Here is a 21361-nt window from a genome sequence, read left to right as displayed (position 1 = left end):
ATTCCAGCATGCTGGGTTATCTCTTAGGCCTAGTGTGTGTAGTCGGACTGGGGTCCAGAAAGTTTTGTGAAGGAGCCATAATTTGGTTTTTGCGAGAACAGGTGTGATTTTATTTTGTGTGGCTGATGCCCATATAGTTTCCCACTCCTGTTCTTTGATTGGGGGTTGTGAGTGTGTGTCCCAGTATCCCTTTGTTTTGTTATTCAGATTGTGTTTGAGCTGTCTTAGTGTTTTATAAATTTTCGATGCTTGGTGACCTAGTTTGTTTATGTTCTTTACATATTGGAGTATCGAGAGCGTTGTGTCTGTTAGTTTTGATTTCGTTATGGCTGTCTTTATCTTTAGAAACCTGTACAGGTCTAGGTCTTCTAACTGATGGGTTGTCTTCAATTCAGCGAATGTGATTGGCGCCTTTCCCTTTTCTAGTTGGTGCGGGTGCGGGATGCCTTTCTCTATCCAAGTGTCGAATCTTAGGGTTTTACCTCTGTATTTAAGGTTGTTGTTCCCCCAAATCGCTTCTAATTTTGATCCTTTGATGCTGACCTCCATTCTACTGTCGAGTTTTAGCAGTGCTATTTTGGTGTTCCTCAGTTTTGGGTTGTGCGCATGTGGGTATGTGTTTGCTGTTAGCAGGGCTAGTGGGTTCAGGTTGTTCAGAATGGACTTTTCTACTTGGTACCATACCGGTGTGTATTCCGGTGTTTGATCTACCCACTGTATGCCTTGTTTGGCAATGAAGGCAAGTTGGAAGAGCTTGAAATCCGCCAGGCTCACCCCTCCTTGTGTTTTCGGTAATCTTAGTTTTTTATGCTTATCCTCGCTTTCTTATCCCTCCAAAGGAATCTGGTGCACAATTTATCTACCCTTTGGTGGAAATCATCCGTTAGGAAGATGGGGATCATCCCCGATAGGTAGTTTACCAGGGGTGTGATCATAATTTTTAGTGTTTCGATTCGTCCCCACCATGTCATAAATTTTGGTGACCAGTCCTCTAGTTGTTTCTTTATCTTTATCAGTAGAAGTTTCTCATTGTGTCGTATTGTGGTTGGTAGGTCACTACCAAATAGTATACCCAAGTATTTGATATAGTTGGTCTGCCAGGTCAGCCCTGAATTTCCCAGGACTTCTCTGGAGCAGAAGATTTTCAGCGGCTTGCACTCAGATTTGTCAGTGTTAAGCTTGTACCCTGAATGTTCCGAGTATTCTTTTATCGTGGACATTAGTGCTTCTATTGATGTCTGAGGTTGCTCTGTCATTATCAGGATATCGTCTGCGTAGGCTGCCAGTTTTATGTTCATTCCACTAAAGTTTATCCCCTTGATATTTTCATTTACTTTTATGTCCTTAATGAGAGGTTCTAGTGCTAGGAGGAAGAGTGACGGTGAGAGTAGGCACCCTTGTCTGGTCCCTTGTTGTAGTGTAAATGTGTCTGAGAGTGAGCCATTTATTGCGATGCGGGCCGTGGGAGACTGGTATAGAGCCATTGTCATTCTGATAAAATCTTTCCCCAAATTGAAACTGTACATGCATTGTTCTAGGAAATCCCACGACACTTAATCGAAGGCTTTCTCTGCATCTAATGCTATGGCCACTGCCGGTGTCTGGCTCCCTGAGACTTGTTCCAGTACATGGCAGAATAGCCGTGTGTTGTCGCTTGCCATTCGGTTTCGCATGAATCCCACTTGGGTGTTGCTTACTATTTTTGGCAGGAGCTGGTTCAGTCTGGCCGCTAGTATTTTGGCATATATTTTGCAGTCGGCATTGATAAGTGATATGGGCCTATAGTTCTCTGGGTGTTGGTGGTCTTTACCTTCCTTCGGTATGACAGAGCGGAAAGAAGTGAAAGCAAAAAGGAGAACAAAAGCTGAGAGATGGCCAAAGCCTACCAAATAAGCAAGCATAGCAGAGGAGAAAGTGGGAGAGCTTAATTAGGCCGACCTCTTGCACCCCACCCCGGGCACAGTACCACTGACCCCCCTCACTTCCCACGAAGCACTACAACAGCTAAGGAACAATAGGAGCCACAGTGCTCAGGCTAGAACGGACAATACAAGTGTCTTTGGGGCGTACCCCAGGAATTAAGCGTCACAGTGCGGAGGGGACAGGAGGCAGGGAAGAAACAGGAGAGCCGGGAAAAAACAGGATAGCCAACAAATCAGAAAGATTAACGCACAAAGAGAGCCAACACATACTACACCCTGAGCAGTAAAAAGTAAGAAGGAAAGAGCAAGCAACGCAGGTCAAGCACACGAGACAAGGGGGACCAAAGATGCAAGAGAGAGGCATAGGCGACAACAGACGACAGACAAACATGGCGGACAGGGAAACCAGGCTACACCAGCAACAGAAGAAAAGTAAGGGCGAACCACAGACATCGGACTCACCAATCAAACAGAGGCCAGACATAAATAGCACGCTAGAAACGATACTTAAGAAACTAGCAGAGGTGCACGACTTGGCGAAGTCAACCAAGCTCACCACTGAAACAATCCAATTAGAGATTGTGGCGGTTAGAGCAGACCTGAATTCGGTGAACATCAGACTAGCAGCGGCGGAGCAGAGAATTAGCGACACGGAAGATGCAGGACATGTCATGGTTAAAGAAGGAAGATCATTAACGGAAATCACGACTGCCCTACAGAAGCAAGCAGCGGAAATGTAAGATAAAAACCGAAAGGGGGACATTCGTATACTCGGAATCCCAGAAGGAGCAGAGGATATGGCAGGCTCTTGCTCCGCATTCCTGGAGGACCTGATACCAAAGCTCACCAACCTAAAGTTCAACCGCCAATTTGAGCTAGATAAAGCATTCATAATACCGGCGGCCAAAACACAGACTTCCCAGTATGCAAGACCCATCATATGCAGGCCCCTGAGATCACAACACACGGAGGAAATTTTTAACTACGCCAGGAAAAACCAACAGATCAACTGGAAGGGCCACAGAATCATCCTAACCCAAGACTACTCAAAGCCCACAGTGGACACAAGGAAAGGATTCCTCGCTCTTCGCCAGAAACTCAAACACAGGAACATTCAATTTTCGTTCATTGCCCCTACAAGATTTAAAATAATAGACAAAGGGAAAAATCACATCTTCACGGATCCACGTGAACTGCACAAATACCTAGAGGGCCCAATGTCACTACCCATGGACACAGCTCTACAGTGCTCAGCAAAAAGAGGCCCTTCTCCAGAACACAACAATGATGGAGACACCAGGTAAACTAAGAATAAGAGTAAAAGTAAAAGCGACGAAAACGATAAACAAAGACAAAGACAATGCCAAAGACAATGCGCAACACATCTACCTCAACCTCATCTAACTCAAGAACCACTATCTGCTACCTCATGACCGATCCCACAACAAAAAGAGTGCAACATCGAGGAACGACGAGACAACAAGCTCCGGGAGGCGAAAAGGCGATCCTGCCGTCGCACCTTCCGTATCCTAATGAAGAAGGGGGAGGGGAGGGGGGGGGATCTTAAACCTAGTACTTCTCAGGTCCTCACTCTTTTCTTTTTTCATCCTTTCCTTATCCCAAACGACACATACTCAAATGAAGACCAATGTACTAGCCTGTGGAGGAGTGTGGCTCAATGGTTAGAGCGGCAGACCCTGAAGCAGAGTTCTGGCCAGGGACCAGGGTTCGATTCCCACCTCGGCGGGGCTCGGGCTCAATTTCCTCGGACCTGTCTATTCTCGCCTTGGTGCCTATTCTAATCACGGGCCCCACGCTGCAACTCTGGGCAATAGCTTGCTTAGCCTCCACACCGGCCCCAACAGCGCTAAGGATGCCTGGCTTCACCCTGGGGGTGCCCAGGAGTGGACACTTCACAGGGAAAGCCAGGAGGGCTTCCACAGCGGTATGAGTATCAGCGCCAGGAAACCGCAAAGGCGACACCGCAAGGTGGCCGTCTGGTGACAGTGCGCTCTATAAGTACCATGACATTTACATTTGACATTTAGCCCGTGCAGCTCTAGGAAAAATAAAGCGGGGCAGAGACACGAGCAAACCCGGGGTCCTTGGAGATTAGACCACTTAGAGTGCCGCGCCACAGGGATATAGATGACCGGTAACAAAACTCTCACACTAACCACAGACCTAAAAAAACCATCACTCAACGTCAAGGGCCTTAACCACCCCATTAAACGCAAGAAAATACTAAACTACCTAACAAAAACCAAGAGCGATGTAGTCCTGTTACAAGAAACGAAACTAGAGGAGGAAGATGCCAAACTAATCAGAGCCAAATGGATAGCGCAGAGCGCAAGCTCACCTGCAGTTAACAAGAAAAGAGGAGTGTTGACCCTAGTATCAAGGGGATCGAGCCTATCAATAGTATCACACACACAGGATAAAGAGGGCAGACTGCTAGTAACGACCCTAGCCAGAGGAGAAGAAAAACTGCACATAGCGAACATATATGGCCCAAACATAGACGACCACTCATTCTGGACAGAGGTATCCGACTCCCTAGACAAACTACCACAAGATGAAATCATTATCGTGGCAGGGGATTTCAATTTACCACTAGACCCTCTAATAGACAGGCAATCCACATGCAAATTTCAACCTACCAGGTCCCACACAGCACTACTAAATGTATGCTCTAAATTCAACCTTAAAGATGCATGGAGGTTACAACACCCAACCGAAAGAGACTACACCTTCTACTCCAACCCTCACAAGTCATACACGAGGATAGATTACATCCTAATCTCAGGGACCCACACACACATGATCGAAGAGTCGACTATCGAACCAAGACTGGTCTCTGATCATTCAGCCATTAGTCTAAAACTCAGCGGCACACACAAAGAAACAGCCCTGAAAAGATGGCGCTTTAGGAGCGACACCATCAGAGACCCTGGCAACAAAAAGGAAATTGGGGAGGCCATAGTGGACTACATAACCCATAATGACAATAGTGAGGTGAGCACCAACACCCTATGGGAGGCACTAAAGACAACCATCAGAGGGAAACTAATAAACATCAATGCAAGAATAAACAAGAAAGCGAAACTCCAACTGACACAGCTTGAGAAGGATATTAAAAAGCTAGAACTAGAACATATAAACACTCAAGACAACACAACACTCTACGCATTACCACAACAGAAGTACGCATATAACAAGATCATAAGCGAGAGAGCGGGCATGTGGTTCGACAAATGCAAGGCACTCAACCTCTGCGAGTCGAACAGAGCAGGGAAACTGTTAGCATCATACCTAAAACACAAGCGTAACCAGGTAGCGATCGCATCAATTACAGATCAACACAACAAATCACACACAAGACACAAAGAGATACTCAAGACATTCAAAGACTTCTATGAAGAACTCTATAGGAACCAAAAGACGCTCGTCAAGGAGCTCTGCAAAAAATTCCTAGAGAGGCTGAAACTACCAAAACTAGACCAAGCTGACACTGCAAGACTAGGACAGGAAATCAACTCCACGGAAATAGAAATGGCAGTCAAAGCGCTAAAAAAAATAAGGCCCCAGGCCCAGATGGCTTCGCAGCTGACTTCTACAAAGCCTTCCTTCCCCAACTATACCCAACCTTGAAAAAAAGTGTTCAATCATACTGCGTCGTCCGGGGTGGTCCCAATGTCAATGACAGAGGCGAAAGACTGAAATTTCGAAGAAAAATATGTGTGTCTCCAAGTTGCTTTAGGAACATTTCCTGTCACGGGTAATTAGCCTACTAACACAAGTACGTGATCAGTAGAAGTTTGAGATACAAGCATAGAGGAACATTAGCTATTTATTGAGCTCAACACATTTTTGTCATCCAAATGAATGTTATTTTGCAAACCGCCCTCTGAATCGCACGATACTATGGATAACCCATACAATCAAAGTCGCACAATTAATCACTACTACTAAACAAAGTTCTTGGGCTCATTTCACAAATGCATAGCTTTCTTTCATACCTGTTTTTCACTCATTAGATTTTACCTTTTAAATTGGTGTATGGTCGTTATACAATGAATGGTATTTATAAGTGAAGGAAAGTAGGATCTTTCTTGTATGGTTAACCCACTTATTCCCTGGTGTCAGGATATTTTAACTGTATTTTGTTGAGATGCTGCTAACCAGGACCACAGCATCTGTGCTCCCTCTCTAAAAATGGCTTTGGTTAACCCTGAGCGTAGTTCGCGTAGTAGCACTACACGTAGCTACGCAAAGCGCACTTCGCACTACACGAGATACGCGTAGCACTACGCGAGCTGCGTAGTACGCTGTTCGCGGTGATTGCACAGTGCCGGATTCTTGTCCGCACTGTGCAATCATTGCAAACGGCATCTTGCACAGTGCAAGCGGTGGTTTTCTGCCGCTCGTGTAGGTTTTTACTCGAGCGGCAGCTTTCTCAACGCGGACTGGTAGTTTCTCATTGCGAGCGGTCGCGAGCATAGGCGACCACTCGCAATGAGAAACCTGACCTCCCCGCGTTGAGAATCTCGCCGGGAGGTTTATTTTCCACGCTCGTGATCGGCAACTTGATGTTGCTGATCGCGAACGAGGAAAAAGTCTCGCCAGGATGTCATTTTGCTCGCTTGCGGTCGCCATCTTGACGTTGAGGACCGTGAGCGAGCAAAAAATGCCCGCTACGCTACGCGATTTTGCACTGTGCTACATGCAATTCGAGTAGCGCGAAGTAGCACAAACTACGTAAACTTCGTGAGCGTAGCGTAGTTCTCCGCCCAGGGTTAGCTTTGGTAAGCACTTTGATACCTCCACAATTGGCTACTGGTGTACCCTTATAAGTCCCTAGTGTATGATACTAAGCCATCCAGGGTATAGGTACACCAGGGGTCTCCCATAGGCTGACGCATGTATTGTGCCACCCATAGAGTCCACTTCAATTCTGGCTACAGGCCTGCCAACGCAGCCTGTGTGAGATGGTGCTTGAACCTCCCATGAGGTCACTGCACTTCAAATCTATAAGTCACTCTTATGGTATGCCCTTCCGTCCTGAGGGCAGGGCGCTTAGTTATAAGTGTGAGGGTGCCCGATGCATGAACAGGACACCCCTGCAAACCCCCGAGTCGATTCTACAGGCTTTGAAAGTGTGGTCACCCAATTTAAGACATATAGTGGACAACGGTCAATATAAGATGTCTAACTATATGGTTATGTTTGGTATCAAACATGTTGGAATCATACCCTAAAACCGATTCCGGTGTTAGAGGTATGATCACATGTACATGGTGCCCTTTAGAGGAGCCCCCTGTACCCACAGTTACAGCCTTTCATGATCTGACAGCAAGCTAGTGCTGCTGCCTACCACAGACACTGCTTTGCCCTCCTGCTGCACAGCTGAACTCAAGCAGGGGAAGGTAGAAGAAAACAAGTTACTTACCTGTAACTTCAGTTATCCAGTATTGGTATCTTTCATAGATTCACATGCCTGAATCATCCCCGCCATCGAGGTGGGAGTCTCACAGTACAAATAAAATATATACATAATAGTAATAAAATATCATACAATAGGCTATAATGGACCATAAAGTCACTACACTAGCCTATCATTGTCTTTTTGTAAAAAGAACCAAATTTGGAACCCAGCCTATCAGGCTTCAGCACCCTCTAGTACACTCCACAGAGAGGCAAGTCCCTCAGCTTTTCGTAGCACAAGTGACACTAAGTATAACATAGTAATAGGGGAAGCCTCTCCGGGGAGGAGGTGGGTTGCATGTGAATCTATGAAAGATAGCAATACTGGATAACTGAAGTTACAGGTAAGTAACTCGTTTTCTTATCCAGTATTGCAGTATCTTTCATAGATTCACATGCCTGAATGAGAATAGTTAGCAGTAAAAACTCATAGTTCCTTAGCAGATGGTGGGTATTATACAGATCACATTAAACACTTTGTGCAATATAATTGTAAACATACTTATTTAACATATGCCGCATCATATGAGAGACATCAGAAACATTAACAATTAGAAGAGACAGCATTCAAAAGCATGAACACAATAGTTACCTCTCGAAAGAGGCTTACCTTATTTGAAAAGATTGCGTAACACTGCTTGACCAACTGGTGACTCAGCTTCTGTAGCCAGATCTAGACAGTAAAGCCATGTGAATGTGTGCACATTCTTCCATGTTGCAGCATGGCAAATCTTCTCCAACGGCACTCTGGCAAAAAGCGCTGCCGATGATGACACAGCCCTTGTGGAATGAGCTTTAGGCTGCATGGACAGAGGGCTTTCAGCTTTAGGATGGCAAAATTGAATCGCTGATGCAATCCATCTTGCAATTGTGAACTTCGTCACAGCTGTACCTGGTTTTTGACCACCATAAGATACAAACAATTGATCCGACTTCTGGATGGATACAGTTCGTAATAAGTAGAATTCAAGGCACCTTTTAATGTCCAAAGTGTGTAGGGCCTCCTCAGCCAGGGCAGACGGACTGGGAAAGAAAGTGCATAGAATAATGGGCTCATTAAGATGGAAAGAAGATGGAACCTTTGGAATGAATGTAGGATTTGTTCTTAAGAGAACATAGTCGTTGGTGAACCTTAAGTATGGCTGTTAGATAGTAAATGCTTGAATTTCGCTGACTCTCCTAGCAGAGGTAAGCGCCAACAAAAGAGCAGTTTTCCAGGCAAGATATTTAAGGTCAGCTTTGTGCACAGGTTCGAATGGGTGTTTCATGAGCTGAGACAGAACCAGATTAAGCCTCCATTCAGGGGGAGGAGCTCTAATGAGCAGAAAAGCTCTGAAGAGACCTTTCAAAAATTGTTTGACCAAACGGTTAGAGCAGAGAGATGGACCGCCAGTAGAACGTCTGTAAGGTGAGATTGCGGCCATATGCAGCTAAACAGATGCGAACAAGGGTCCAGACTTGGGAATGTGCATCATTATCAAGGCACCAAGGACAGAAACGTTTCCATTCCAGAGAATATGCTTTTAGAGTAGAAGGAGCTCTTGCAAGTATATCCCTACAGTCTTGCAGTAAATCTAGCTCCTTGAATTCAGTGAGCTCAGAAGCCAGGCATGAAGCTGCAGAGGCACTGGATGCAGGTGGAGAATTTGGCCCTTGCTCATAGTCAATAGAGTTGGAGACACTGGGAGACAAAATGGACTGCATTCTGAGTGTAGGAGAAGCTCTGTGAACCAGTGCGACGCAGCCATCGTAGGGCAATGAGAATCATTCAGCACGGTTCCAGTTTCATTTTCCTTAGAAGCCTCGGGAGCAGCAGAAAGGGGGGAAAAGCATATGCGAAAATCCCCATCCATGTCATTATGAAGGCGTTTCCCCAAGAGCCCTTCTCTGGATCCCAACTGGCATAGACTGGGCATTTCCGATTTGTCTTGGAGGCAAAGAGATCCAAGATGGGTCTGCCCCACATATGAAAAATGTGCTCCACTACTGACTGTTTCAGTTCCAATTCGTGGCAAGAATTTGATGTTCTGCTCAGAGTGTCCTCCAGAGTGTTGTCCTGATGATGATCCTTGTATTGTTTTAAAGAGGACCGAAACGTTGTCGACTTGTTTAAACAGTATGCACATCAATCCACTGTGTTAAAACAAGTGCAATTACTGTTTCTTTAAAAGCTTGCCCTAATTATTACTATTGGCTACAAGCTACTCTCATCTTGCCTGAAATGTTATTTGTCCAAATGTTATTCTTTTGTGTGTGTGTAGGACGCAGGACTGTGTCCCACTCTATTACTGTGCTCTTATTCGTTTTGCATTTTTTGATTCATTAAATTGTTTGTCCGGCTGGACATACTTAATATAGCGCTAATTCTAGTCTATATTTATCGTAACTGTAATTTGTTTTTTAAGGACCTTTGTTTCTGTTAATAATTTGACACCCAAGGTCCTTATCTACCTTGTGGGTTCCCTTGTTTGACTTAAAGAACAAGTTACTTACCCTCGGTAACGATATTTCTGTAAGAAACATTAGTTAGTTAGATTCCTCACCTTAGAATATCCCCAGGCGTCAGGCTGGATCCAGAAAGATTTTTTGTCAGCAATACCCTTGCGCGTCACTAGGCGTCCTTCTGCGGCTCAGCTTCCGTCGTCGGGATGACATTGTCGGAGTACTTAGATGCCGCCCTCGCGCGCTGACATCACTTCTTGTACTTAGCTTTCCGCGCCAGGAACGCAGAGCCATGCAAGAGACCGACACTGGTGCCAAAAATCTAGGGCCCTGAAAGGGATGACCTCAACCCTAGATATCGGTTCGCAGAACGGGGAGGATGGGTAGGGCGGTGAGAAATCTAACTGACTAATGTTTCTTACAGATATATCTTTACCGAAGGTAAATAACTTGTTCATCTGAAAGAAACACATTAATTAGATTCCTCACCTTAGAATAGATACCCCAGCAATACCAACCCCAGTGGTGGGTCTGCGAACCAAGATCACACCAGAAAGTCCTGGAGAACAGAACACCAAAGAAGCCGTCTCTCCGGACTTGGCCGTCCAGGCACTAGTGTTTGGCAAACGTGTGCAGCGAGGCCCACGTTGCTGCCTGACAAATGTCCTGCAAGGGGACTCCCTGGCCCAGGGCAGTGGTCGCCGCTGTGGCCCAAGTGGAATGGGCCCTCAGCCCTACAGGAGGTTCCTTTTTAGCTAAGGAATAACAGGCCTTGATACACAAAATGACCCACCGAGAGATGGTTCGCTTGTGCACCGCCCGCCCCTTCTTAGCACCCACGTAGCCAACAAAGAGTTGGTCGTCCACCCGGAACTGTTTGGTGCGGTCCAGATAAAAGGACAGCGCCCGTTTTGGGTCCAGACGGTGGAGCCTCTCTTCCTCTTTCGAGGGATGTAGAGGCGGAAAGAAGGTGGGCAGTGTAACAGACTGGCCGATGTGAAAGGCAGTTACCACCTTAGGGAGAAAGGAAGGACGAGTCCTGAGAACAACTTTGTCCGGATGGACAGGAAGGAAAGGAGGCTTAGAAGAGAGAGCCTGGAGCTCACTCACCCTTCTAGCAGAGGTGATGGCAACCAGGAAAGCAGTCTTAAGAGTCAGAAGACGAAGGGGACAATTATGAAGTGGCTCAAAGGGAGCGCAAATCAGATAGATCAGTACTAGATTTAAATCCCACTGAGGCATTATGAAAGGGACAGGAGGAAACATATGAGTAATGCCCTTAAAGAATCGAGAAACAACAGGGGATTTAAAAAGAGAAGGCTGATCAGGAAGCCGTAAGAAGGCAGAAATAGCCGAAAGGTATCCCTTGAGGGTGCCCAGAGCAGAGCCCTGCTGGGCCAGGGAAAGAAGGAAGAGGAGAACCTCAGAAAGAGGGGCGGAAAGGGGATCCACAGCCTTTGCTGTGCACCATGCCACAAATTTGTTCCACCTGCAGGCGTATACCGATTTCGTGGAGGGACGCCTGGCTGCCAGAATAACATCACAGACTTCAGGAGGCAAGTCAAATGGCATCAACTGCCGCCGCTCAATCTCCACGCATGGAGGTGGAGGCTGGACAGGTTCGGGCAGAGGACCGTCCCCTGCTGCTGCGACAGAAGGTCCTCCTGAAGAGGCAGTCGAATCGGGGGATCGATTGACAGACTGAGTAACTCGGGATACCAGTATCTTCGTGCCCAATCCGGAGCCACAAGGATGACTTGGGCCCAGTCGCGCCTGATCTTCTTCAGCACTCTGGGCAGAAGTGGTATAGGCGGAAAGGTGTACAACAGACCGCAACTCCACTCGCGACGAAAAGCGCAGAACAGCTGACATTGCGCGTTCTCTTCGGTGGCGAATAGATCTAACCAAGGCTCTTCCCACTGCCGAAAGAGGCCTTGCGCCACGTCCGAGTTCAGACGCCATTCGTGATCCATCATGCACAGGCGGCTGAGTTCGTCCGCCCTGGCGTTCAGAGAGCCCGCCAGGTGTTGAACCACAAGGGTGATGCCCTGATGTTCCAGCCATGTCCTGAGGCGCCGAGCCTCCTGACAAAGGGTCCACGACCCCACCCCGCCCTGTTTGTTGCAATACCACATGGCGGTGGTGTTGTCCGTGAACACCTGCACTACACTTCCCCGAACAGAGGGAAGGAATGCCTTCAGTGCAAGCCGGTTCGCCCGCAGCTCCAATAGGTTGATATGGAGCCGGGACTCCGCCGGAGATCAGTGGCCTCTGATCTCCGCCTCTCCCACGTGGCCCCCCCATCCCAGGAGGGACGCATCCGTCACAACCGTGTGCTCCGGTTGGGGTAGGGAGAGGGATCTGCCACTGACCCAATCGCGGTCCGTGAGCCACCACTTCAACTGTCTTGCAGTGCCCTCCGAGATCAAGACATGGTCGGACAGGTTGCCCCGATGCTGGGCCCACTGAAACTTCAGGTACCACTGCAGAGCCCGCATCCGCCACCTGGCGTGATGTACCAGCAGGATGCAGGAGGCCATCAGACCCAGAAGTCGCAGCACCAACCTGACCGAAACACGAGATAGAGGCCGAAAGATTGGAATCAGAGCCTGAATATCACAGACCCGCTGCTCCGGAGGATAGACCCGGAACTGCACAGAGTCCAGAACCGCTCCGATGAAGAGGAGCTTCTGGGAGGACTCAGATGCAACTTCGGCACATTGATGGAGAACCCCAGCAAATGCAGGAGGTCGGCCGTAGTCTGGAGGTGGGAGACCACTGCCTGGGGCGAGCCCGCCTTCAACAACCAGTCGTCGAGATAGAGGAAGACTGGAACCCCTAATCTGCGCAGGTGAGCTGCGACCACCGCCATCACTTTCGTGAACACCCGAGGGGCACTGGTGAGGCCGAAGGGCAGCATGGTAAACTGCAAGTGCTCGTGGCCTACCGTGAACCGCAGGTTACGCCGATGGGCCGGCAGGACGGGGATGTGGAAATAAGCATCCTGCAAGTCCAACGCTACCATCCAGTCTCCAGGGTCAAGGGAAGCCAGAACCTGAGCTAAGGTGAGCATCTTGAACTTCTCCTTCCGGAGGAAGGCGTTGACGCTCCTGATGTCCAAGATAGGGCGTAGGCCCCTTTGCCCTTCTTGGGAACCAGAAAGTAGTGGGAGTAACAACCCCGACCTACTTCTGGGCCAGGAACGCGCTCGATGGCCCCCTTGGCCAAGAGGGCCGTAACTTCCTCCTGCAGAAGTTGCAAGTGATCCCCCGACATGCGGTGGTACTGTGGTGGCATGGCTGGAGGGGTCGCCTCGAAGGGGAGGGAGTAGCCCCTTCGGACGATTTGCAGCACCCACCTGTACGATGTGATAGTACGCCAGTGGAGCAGGTAATGGCGAACTCTGCCTCCAACTGGCGTGGAATGGGCCTGAAAGCACGGACTAGGAGGGCTTTGAGGCGGATGCTGCTGGGGTAGATGTGGATGGACCGGCTCGTTGTCCCCCTGCTCCGCCTCGGCGGAATCCACGTCCGCGACCATGTTGAGGCTGGTTCTGCGGCCTGTGGCTAGACGGACGTGATGGGGCGCCCCTTCCTTGGCCACGAAAGGGGCAAAACGCGGAAGTTTGCGGGCGCGGGGCCGAGAGGCCCAAGGACTTGGCCGTAGCCCTGGAGTCCTTAAAGCGCTCCAGAGCACTATCCGCTTTGTCACCAAAAAGGTGACTGCCATCGAAGGGCATGTCCATGAGGGTTGTCTGGACATCCCCGGAGAAACTCGTGGACCTCAGCCAGGCGTGGCGACTGTAGGAGAGTAGGGTCTGCAATCCTATGATCACCCAGATTTTTTGCTTTTGCTTCATTGGTTTACGACTTTCCCCGGCTGCGGGCCTGCCAATCAGACCCACAGCCTAGCTGTTCTCTCTCGAAATTAACACACATGTACATTAGGTGCATCCACTAATTGGAACTGGGCCGCCTTATCAGTCCCTGTATCAGCATACCACAGGTATCCAGGGCATCGGTGTACCCAGGGCCTACCAGGGGCTGCAGCATGTATTGTGCCACCCCTGGATGGCCGCCCAAATCTGACACAACTGGCTGCACGACAGCTGGGGCAAGGTGGTGTAATCACCCGTTGCTGTAGGTGTAGTATTCCTATACCTAACCCTAAAATGGACGCATGGATTCCTGTCAGTCACTCCTATGGCAGGCCTTATCAATCCTGAAGGCAGAGTGCTGGGAATCATGTGAGATGGTGCTCTGGCGCGAGCTGAGCCCGTCGACGGCTTGCGGAGCCAAATCCTAATAGCCGTTCCATGGTGACGCGGGCCAACTACCTTAAAGTGCATTATAATCCTCGCGGTTATTTGCTAACTTTGGCATCGCATCACCCAAACATGTCGAGTAAGGTGTCATACGAATTGGAATACGAACCCCTCGCCAGTTCTGGCGACGGGGTTAGCATTCCACCCTTCTAGAGGGACACGACATGGAAGTAACCTTGAACCCCGGTTAAAGTTGACTCAAGCCTCAGCATCACAAAATGGATGCTGCCACCAGACACAAGTCTGACCTCCTGCTGCTGGGAGACCTTCCAGCGAGGGGAGCTTGGACAAAGGGTTTCCTGTCGAGGGCGGTGTCAGCACCATCCCAGACAGGGTTTGTGTATCCCAGGTAGGCAGGGCTGAAAGGAAGGTGATTGCAAGTGGCACCCCGGTGCTCACTGTGCATAGCCCGGCTCAAACCAGTTTCGGGGGCACACCAGCCCCTGAGCTGGGGCGAAGCCGGACAAAGGATAGGGGTGTAACCACCCCCCACCTGGTCCCACCCATAGGTAGGACCTAGTCACGGGCCAGCCCCTTTTTCCTAGAATAAAGGTGGGAGCGGGTCCCCTTCCCAAATTGGATAATTCTGAATCTTGAACTACTTTCCACGAAAGGAACTCTTGACTATTTCTGAAGACTCTCCCTTGTGGCTAAGGAGTAGCCACCCTGCACCAGCAGGCACCACCTAAGCGCTTGCGGTTTGCTGTACGTCTCTTCCACGGATCAAGACTGCCCAGCTCGACGAGACCCGGGTTCCCTGCCATCTCTGACCTCTACCTACATCATCAGCCCAGCTGAGATTCGTAGGTGTGACGAGACCTGCGGGGCCGGCCATCTTCAGAACCTGCACGACGCTTATCTAGCACACCCACCGAGGGACCCTCGAGTGAGTGCACCTAGGGATTGAGAAGCCCTAACCCTGAGCGGCTCCAGCACCGAAGTCTGCCTCCCCAGCATCCACGAGATCTGCGTGGGGGCCCTTCTGCTCCTTGTTGCTCACCGCGTTGTCCGACCACTCGCCGACCGGCTTGTGGCCCTCTTCATGACGCACCACGACAGACTTTCATCACTGGTCTGGTTGCTCCAGACTGGCTCTTGCTCCCCTTCAACAGAGGAGTACCTCGGACCCTCCTGGTCCACTCCCGACGCCATCTTGACTCCACCGCGTGGGTTTGCCACTGCCAAGACCTGCTGTCCCATTCTTGGGCCCAGCATCATCGACAGCAGATACCTTCGTGGGATAGCTCGCCTTCCCTCCGGGTCGCCGCCGCGCCTCCTGGTCCAAGGAACAGCCGAGTCCGACGTCATCCACTCACCTGGGCGAGGTGACTTCAGCCGGTACCTTCCTGGTACCCACACGATCGCTGGCTAGCGGTTGAGAACTGAGTCCCCTCTGCTTTCAAGTTTCCTTCATCACCGATCCAGGCTTGGATCTCTCTGAACATCGACACTGGTCGCCTGCCAGCAACTTCTTCTTTCAGGCTCCTGAGACTACAACAAGGACTCCCGACATCTTGCTGAACCCCACGCAGCCGCAGCCTCTGGGCTAGGTAACTCGAGCATCTCGGTGCTCCACCGTAGGTTCACTCTACAAGTGTCCAGTTCCTTTTTCGTTTAGTCCCACTGATCGGATTCCTCCGGAATCAGTGACTTTAAACTATCTAACCTTTCCCATTCCACTTGCAGTGTATATGGTTTCGTGCCCTCCGGGCGCTTGTGTAAATTGTGCAACCAGAAGTATTCTCCTAAGAGTTTTGTAGTGTGCTTAGCTCTCTGACTCATAAAGAGCCAGGGTAGTCTTGTTATAAATAAATATCCTTTATTTTCATAACAGCTTGTGTGGTGTCCTTTCACTTGGTGTTCAAGGGGTATATGTGATGGTAAACAGCTGGCTTAACACGCCCTCTAGAGTTTAGCCTAAAGACTGCTCGTATCCACGCTACTAGGATAGCTGGTCTATAAGGTTGACTTACAACCAATCATCAATAAGGGTCGTTTGGAATGATACACAGTGATCACTAGAATAGTGAGCACTACATATCAGGCCAACTTCTCACATTGGTGAGCAGCGGTAGGGATTTGAGCTTGCTGTTGGTTACCACACACGTATCCTAAGAATATCAAAGTGAAAGATCACATAAGTACCCAGGTACATATAACTTAACTTAGAATACTCTGAGTTCTACTGAACCAGCTGTTGTAGTGTAATAGGACTTAGCACACCCTGACTACAACTCTTAGCAAGGGATCAGTAGGTAAACAAATAGTGTAGGTAGGTGCATCACTTACACCTCACTAGAAAGCATGTCGGTCCACGGAGAGTCTGCAGAGACTCCCTTAGTGGTCAGTGACCCTCCACAGGTCGTGTCACGATATGCAGCTCTTAGCTTCAAGGAGATGAGACAACTGTGTGCCTCCAGGAAGCTAAACCAGGGTTCTAACCCTACCATCGCATTTCTGATAGGTCTCTTAGAGACGTACGATGCTAGGAGGTCCTCTAACACAGGTCCCCCCAATGCTGATGGGAACATGCCTCCCTTAGAGGGAACCCTTGGTGACCCGGACCTCGACCTCCATACAGAGGAGAAAGACGAGGAGGAGTTATCAGGAGACGAGGCAAACAACGGTCCAGTGGTAGTCGGCAGGCTTACGAGGACCAACTTAAGCAGGCATGAGAATGGAACCGGGGGAGCCCCGGCCCCACGCTCAAGCAGGCCTAACATTGGGAACGGACGAGCTAGGTCTCTCTCCAGAGGCTCTAACAGATCTGTTCGTACACATGTCTCTCAGGCATCTTCTCAGAGAGGAATGACGTCCCCTCGGAGAAGGGAGCATGAAGCGAAGATGAGGGAAGTCAATCTGAGGATCGAGCGGGAAGAACTTGCCCTCGCCAAAGAAAGACTTGCCTTAGCCCGAGAGCAGAAATTAAGTGGGTTAGATCCCACTGGTGGCAGCATTCTCATTAGAGAAAAAGACAGGGGTATAGATACTAGACACCTGAGTAAAATAGTGCCCCCCTTTAAACAAGGGGACGACATCCACAAGTGGATAACTGCTTTGGAGAGGGCCTGCACTGTCCAGTGCGTCCCCCAAAGTCAGTGGGCAGCTATACTGTGGCTCTCCTTTGAGGGTAAAGGACGAGACAAGCTCCTCACTACTAGAGCTGAGGATGCGAACAACTACCAAGTCCTGAAGAATACACTGATTGATGGGTTCGGCTTAACCACCGAGCAGTACCGGGTGCTGTTCAGGGACACCCAGAAAATTCAGTCTCAGGATTGGATTGACTTTGTCGATTGTGCCACTAAGGCTTTGGAGGGCTGGTTGCTGGGTAGCAAGGTTACTGATTACACAGGATTGTACAATCTTATCATGAGAGAACAGATTTTAAACAACTGTCAGAACCAATTGTTGCATCAGCACCTTGTCGACTCGGATCTGACCTCTCCCCAAGAATTGGGAAAGAAGGCAGACAGACGGGTCAGAACAAGGGTCAAGCAGAACCAGACCCAGAACCAGGGTGGTCAGAAGAAAGCAGACCAAAAGGGTAGTAACAAGAACAAACAAAATGACCAGAAGTCTTCGACAGGTCCCCAACAAACTAAAGAGGGTGGTGGTCAGGCTTCACAGAAGAAGAAGACTCAAGAAGGCCAGTCAAAAAGGTGGTGCCAATACTGTAAAAGTAAGACTCACTGGTTTAGTGAGTGCACCAAGAAAGGAGGGCAAACTCCTGCCACTGCAGCCCCTAAGGCACCTGCACCCCCTAGTACAGTCAGCAGTGGTAGTGCGCCTCCCAAGGCATTAGTTGGGTTAACCTTGGGAACCGAGGGGAGTGACGACTTAGTCAGCACGCTCACTCAGGCCGTCCTTGTCTGTACAGGGGATATGGATATGTCCCCTGGTGCCAGTCCCAATACTTTGGGCAAATACAGACAGACACCTTTGATCAATGGAAAAGTGGCTCAGGCCTACAGGGACACTTGTGCCAGTGTCACCATGGTGACGCCTAACTTTGTGGACCCTGGACAGATCATGCTAGGTACCGACTACCTAGTGACCAATGCCAGCAATGTCACTACCAATCACAGTATGGCAGTTGTTGATTTCTCCTGGGGAGGGGTAAGTGGCCCGAAAAAGGTTGTGGTTAGTTCAGACCTCCCCGTAGAATGTCTGTTGGGCAATGATTTGGAAACGTCACAATGGTCAGAAGTGGAGCAGAGGACTCACATGGAAATGTTAGGCTTGCCAGCACATGTCCTTGCTGTGACCGGGTCACAGGCCAAAAGATGCCCCACTGAACAGGTGCTGGATCCTGGAAGAACGGACCAGACACCTTCCAAGAAAAGGAGCAGTAAGGGTAAGGCTTCGCCTTCCCCCTTGCCCCAGGTCGTGGATCAAGTCTCTGAGGAGGCTGACCTTAAAGAACTGAGGGAAACTGAGCCGAAAGAGCTTGAACCTGGTCAGGTTGAGTTTCTGGGCTCAGGGGGACCCTCCAGGGAAGACCTGGGGAAGGCACAGTTAGACTGCCCCTCACTTGAACCCCTCAGACAGCAGGCTGCTGCTGAGGCTGCAGGGAACGCCACAGGTACCCACAAAGTGTACTGGGACGATGGACTCCTGTACTCCGAGGCAAGAGACCCCAAGCCTGGCGCGACCAGGAGGCTGGTCGTCCCCTTGTCTCTGAGAGGTTTCCTCCTTACCTTGGCCCACGAGATTCCCCTTGCAGCTCACTTAGGCCAGAATAAGACTTGGGACAGGATGGTTCCACACTTTCACTGGCCCCACATGTCCGAAGATACGAAGGAGTTTTGCCGCTCCTGTGTCACTTGCCAAGCCAGCGGTAAGTCAGGTGGCACGACAAAGGCCCCCCTTATACCACTACCGGTGGTGGGGGTACCCTTTGAACGAGTGGGGATCGACATTGTCGGACCAATGGAACCCCAGACAGCATCAGGGCACAAGTTTATACTGGTGGTGGTGGACCACGCCACCAGGTATCCTGAAGCTATTCCCCTTAGGACCACTACAGCACCTGTTGTGGCACGAGCCCTAGTTGGAGTGTTCTCCAGAGTGGGCTTCCCTAAGGAGGTTGTCTCTGACAGAGGTGCAAACTTCATGTCGGGATATCTGACTGCTATGTGGAAGGAGTGTGGTGTCAACTACAAATTCACCACACCCTATCACCCACAATGCAATGGGCTTGTTGAGAGATTCAACAGGACCCTAAAAGGGATGATTCATGGACTACCTGAAAAGCTTCGGCGGAGATGGGATGTCCTGATACCCTGCCTCTTGTTCGCCTACAGAGAGGTCCCGCAGAAGGGGGTTGGCTACAGCCCTTTTGAGCTTCTGTTCGGACATCCTGTAAGGGGACCCCTTTGTTTGGTAAAGGAAGGATGGGAGAGACCTCTCAAAAAGCCGGCATCAAACATTGTGGACTATGTGCTCGGTCTCCGCTCGCGGATGGCTGAGTACATGGAAAAGGCATCTAAAAACCTTGAGGCGAGCCAAGAATTACAAAAAGCTTGGCACGACCAAAAGGCTGTCCTGACTGTGTATCAGCCTGGGCAGAAGGTGTGGGTGCTGGAGCCAGTGGCCCCAGCAGCACTCAAAGACAAATGATCTGGGCCCCACACGATCATTGAGCAAAAGGAGAGGTCACATACTTGGTAGACCTGGGAACTCCCCAGAGCCCCCACAGGGTGCTCCATGTAAACAGGCTCAAGGCATATGTCGACAGGGAGGGCATGGGCTTGCTCATGGCCACAGATGAGGGACAGGAGGAGGAGAGTGACCCTCTCCCGGACCTGCTCTCTCAGAACCCTGACGATGGGTCGATAGATGGTGTTGTCTTTTGCGGCAGCCTCTCTGGACATCAACAAAAGGATTGTAAACAGGTTCTTCAATCCTTTCGACATATGTTCTCTCTGACACCCAGTCAGACCAATTGGTGTACCCATGAGGTCGACACTGGGGACAGTCTGCCCGTAAAGAGTAAAATCTATCGACAGCCTGATCATGTCAGAGACTGCATCAAGACAGAGGTGCAGAAAATGTTGGAGCTGGGAGTCATTGAGCCCTCGGACAGCCCCTGGGCTAGTCCAGTAGTTCTCGTGCCAAAACCTCACACCCAGGGCGGTAAGAAAGAGATGAGGTTTTGCGTGGACTACAGAGGCCACAATGCAGTCACTAAGACTGACGCCCACCCGATACCGAGAGCAGACGAACTTATAGACCGGTTGGCTTCGGCCAACTACTTAAGTACGTTTGACCTGACAGCTGGGTATTGGCAAATCAGGTTAGCTGAGGAGGCCAAGCCCAAAACAGCATTTTCTACCCCGGGTGGGCATTATCAGTTCGTGGTAATGCCCTTTGGTTTGAAAAATGCACCTGCCACCTTCCAACGGCTGGTGAATCGAGTTCTCACTGGGTTGGACGACTTCTGTGCGGCGTATCTGGACGATATCGCTGTCTTTAGCTCCACCTGGGAGGATCACCTGGTCCACCTGAGGAAAGTGTTAGAGGCCCTGCAAAAGGCAGGCCTCACTATCAAGGCCACTAAGTGCCAGATAGGGCAGACACAGGTTGTATACCTGGGACACCTTGTAGGTGGAGGCCAGGTTCAGCCATTGGAGAGCAAAATACAGGCCATACAGGACTGGGCTCCTCCAACCACCCAGACTCAGGTTCGAGCTTTCTTGGGCCTGACTGGTTATTACCGGAAATTTGTCAGAAATTATGGATCCATTGTGACCCCGCTAAACGATCTGACAAGTAAAAAGATGCCAAAAAAAGTTCAGTGGACAGCCAGCTGTCAAAAGGCATTCGATGACCTAAAGCAGGCCATGTGCACAGCGCTTATCCTCAAGAGTCCAGACTACTCCAAAACATTCATTGTCCAAACAGACGCTTCGGAGTTGGGTGTGGGAGCTGTTCTATCTCAGCTGAATTTTGATGGTCATGACCAGCCCATAGCTTTCATTAGCAGGAGGCTGACCCCCAGAGAGAAGAATTGGTCAGCTATTGAGAGGGAGGCCTTTGCTGTGGTTTGGGCCCTGAAGAAGTTGAGGCCATACTTGTTTGGCATTCACTTCAAGATTCAGACCGACCATAAGCCCCTCTTGTGGCTAAATCAAATGAAGGGTGAAAACCCCAAACTACTTAGGTGGTCCATTTCCCTACAGGGGAT

General features: G+C 49.8%; 1 protein-coding gene across 2 annotated transcripts in view; it reads right to left on the bottom strand.

Moving 5' to 3' along the window:
• DNAH17 (dynein axonemal heavy chain 17) overlaps positions 1-21361 on the bottom strand; it is a 14992541-nt gene that overhangs the window by 11320422 nt on the left and 3650758 nt on the right. The window contains exon 23 of one of the 2 annotated variants that reach the window (XM_085617471.1): positions 4313-4334. The exons of the other annotated variant lie outside the window; for it this stretch is intronic. Within the exon in view, the coding sequence (XP_085473597.1) occupies positions 4313-4334 (22 nt within the window). The remainder of the gene's footprint in view (positions 1-4312; positions 4335-21361) is intronic. 2 annotated transcript variants of the gene reach the window in all.

This window comes from Triturus cristatus, chromosome 7, assembly GCF_964204655.1.
Source record: "Triturus cristatus chromosome 7, aTriCri1.1, whole genome shotgun sequence".
In the NCBI taxonomy this organism is placed as follows: Eukaryota; Metazoa; Chordata; class Amphibia; order Caudata; family Salamandridae; genus Triturus; species Triturus cristatus.
This window is presented reverse-complemented; position numbering and strand designations above follow the sequence as displayed.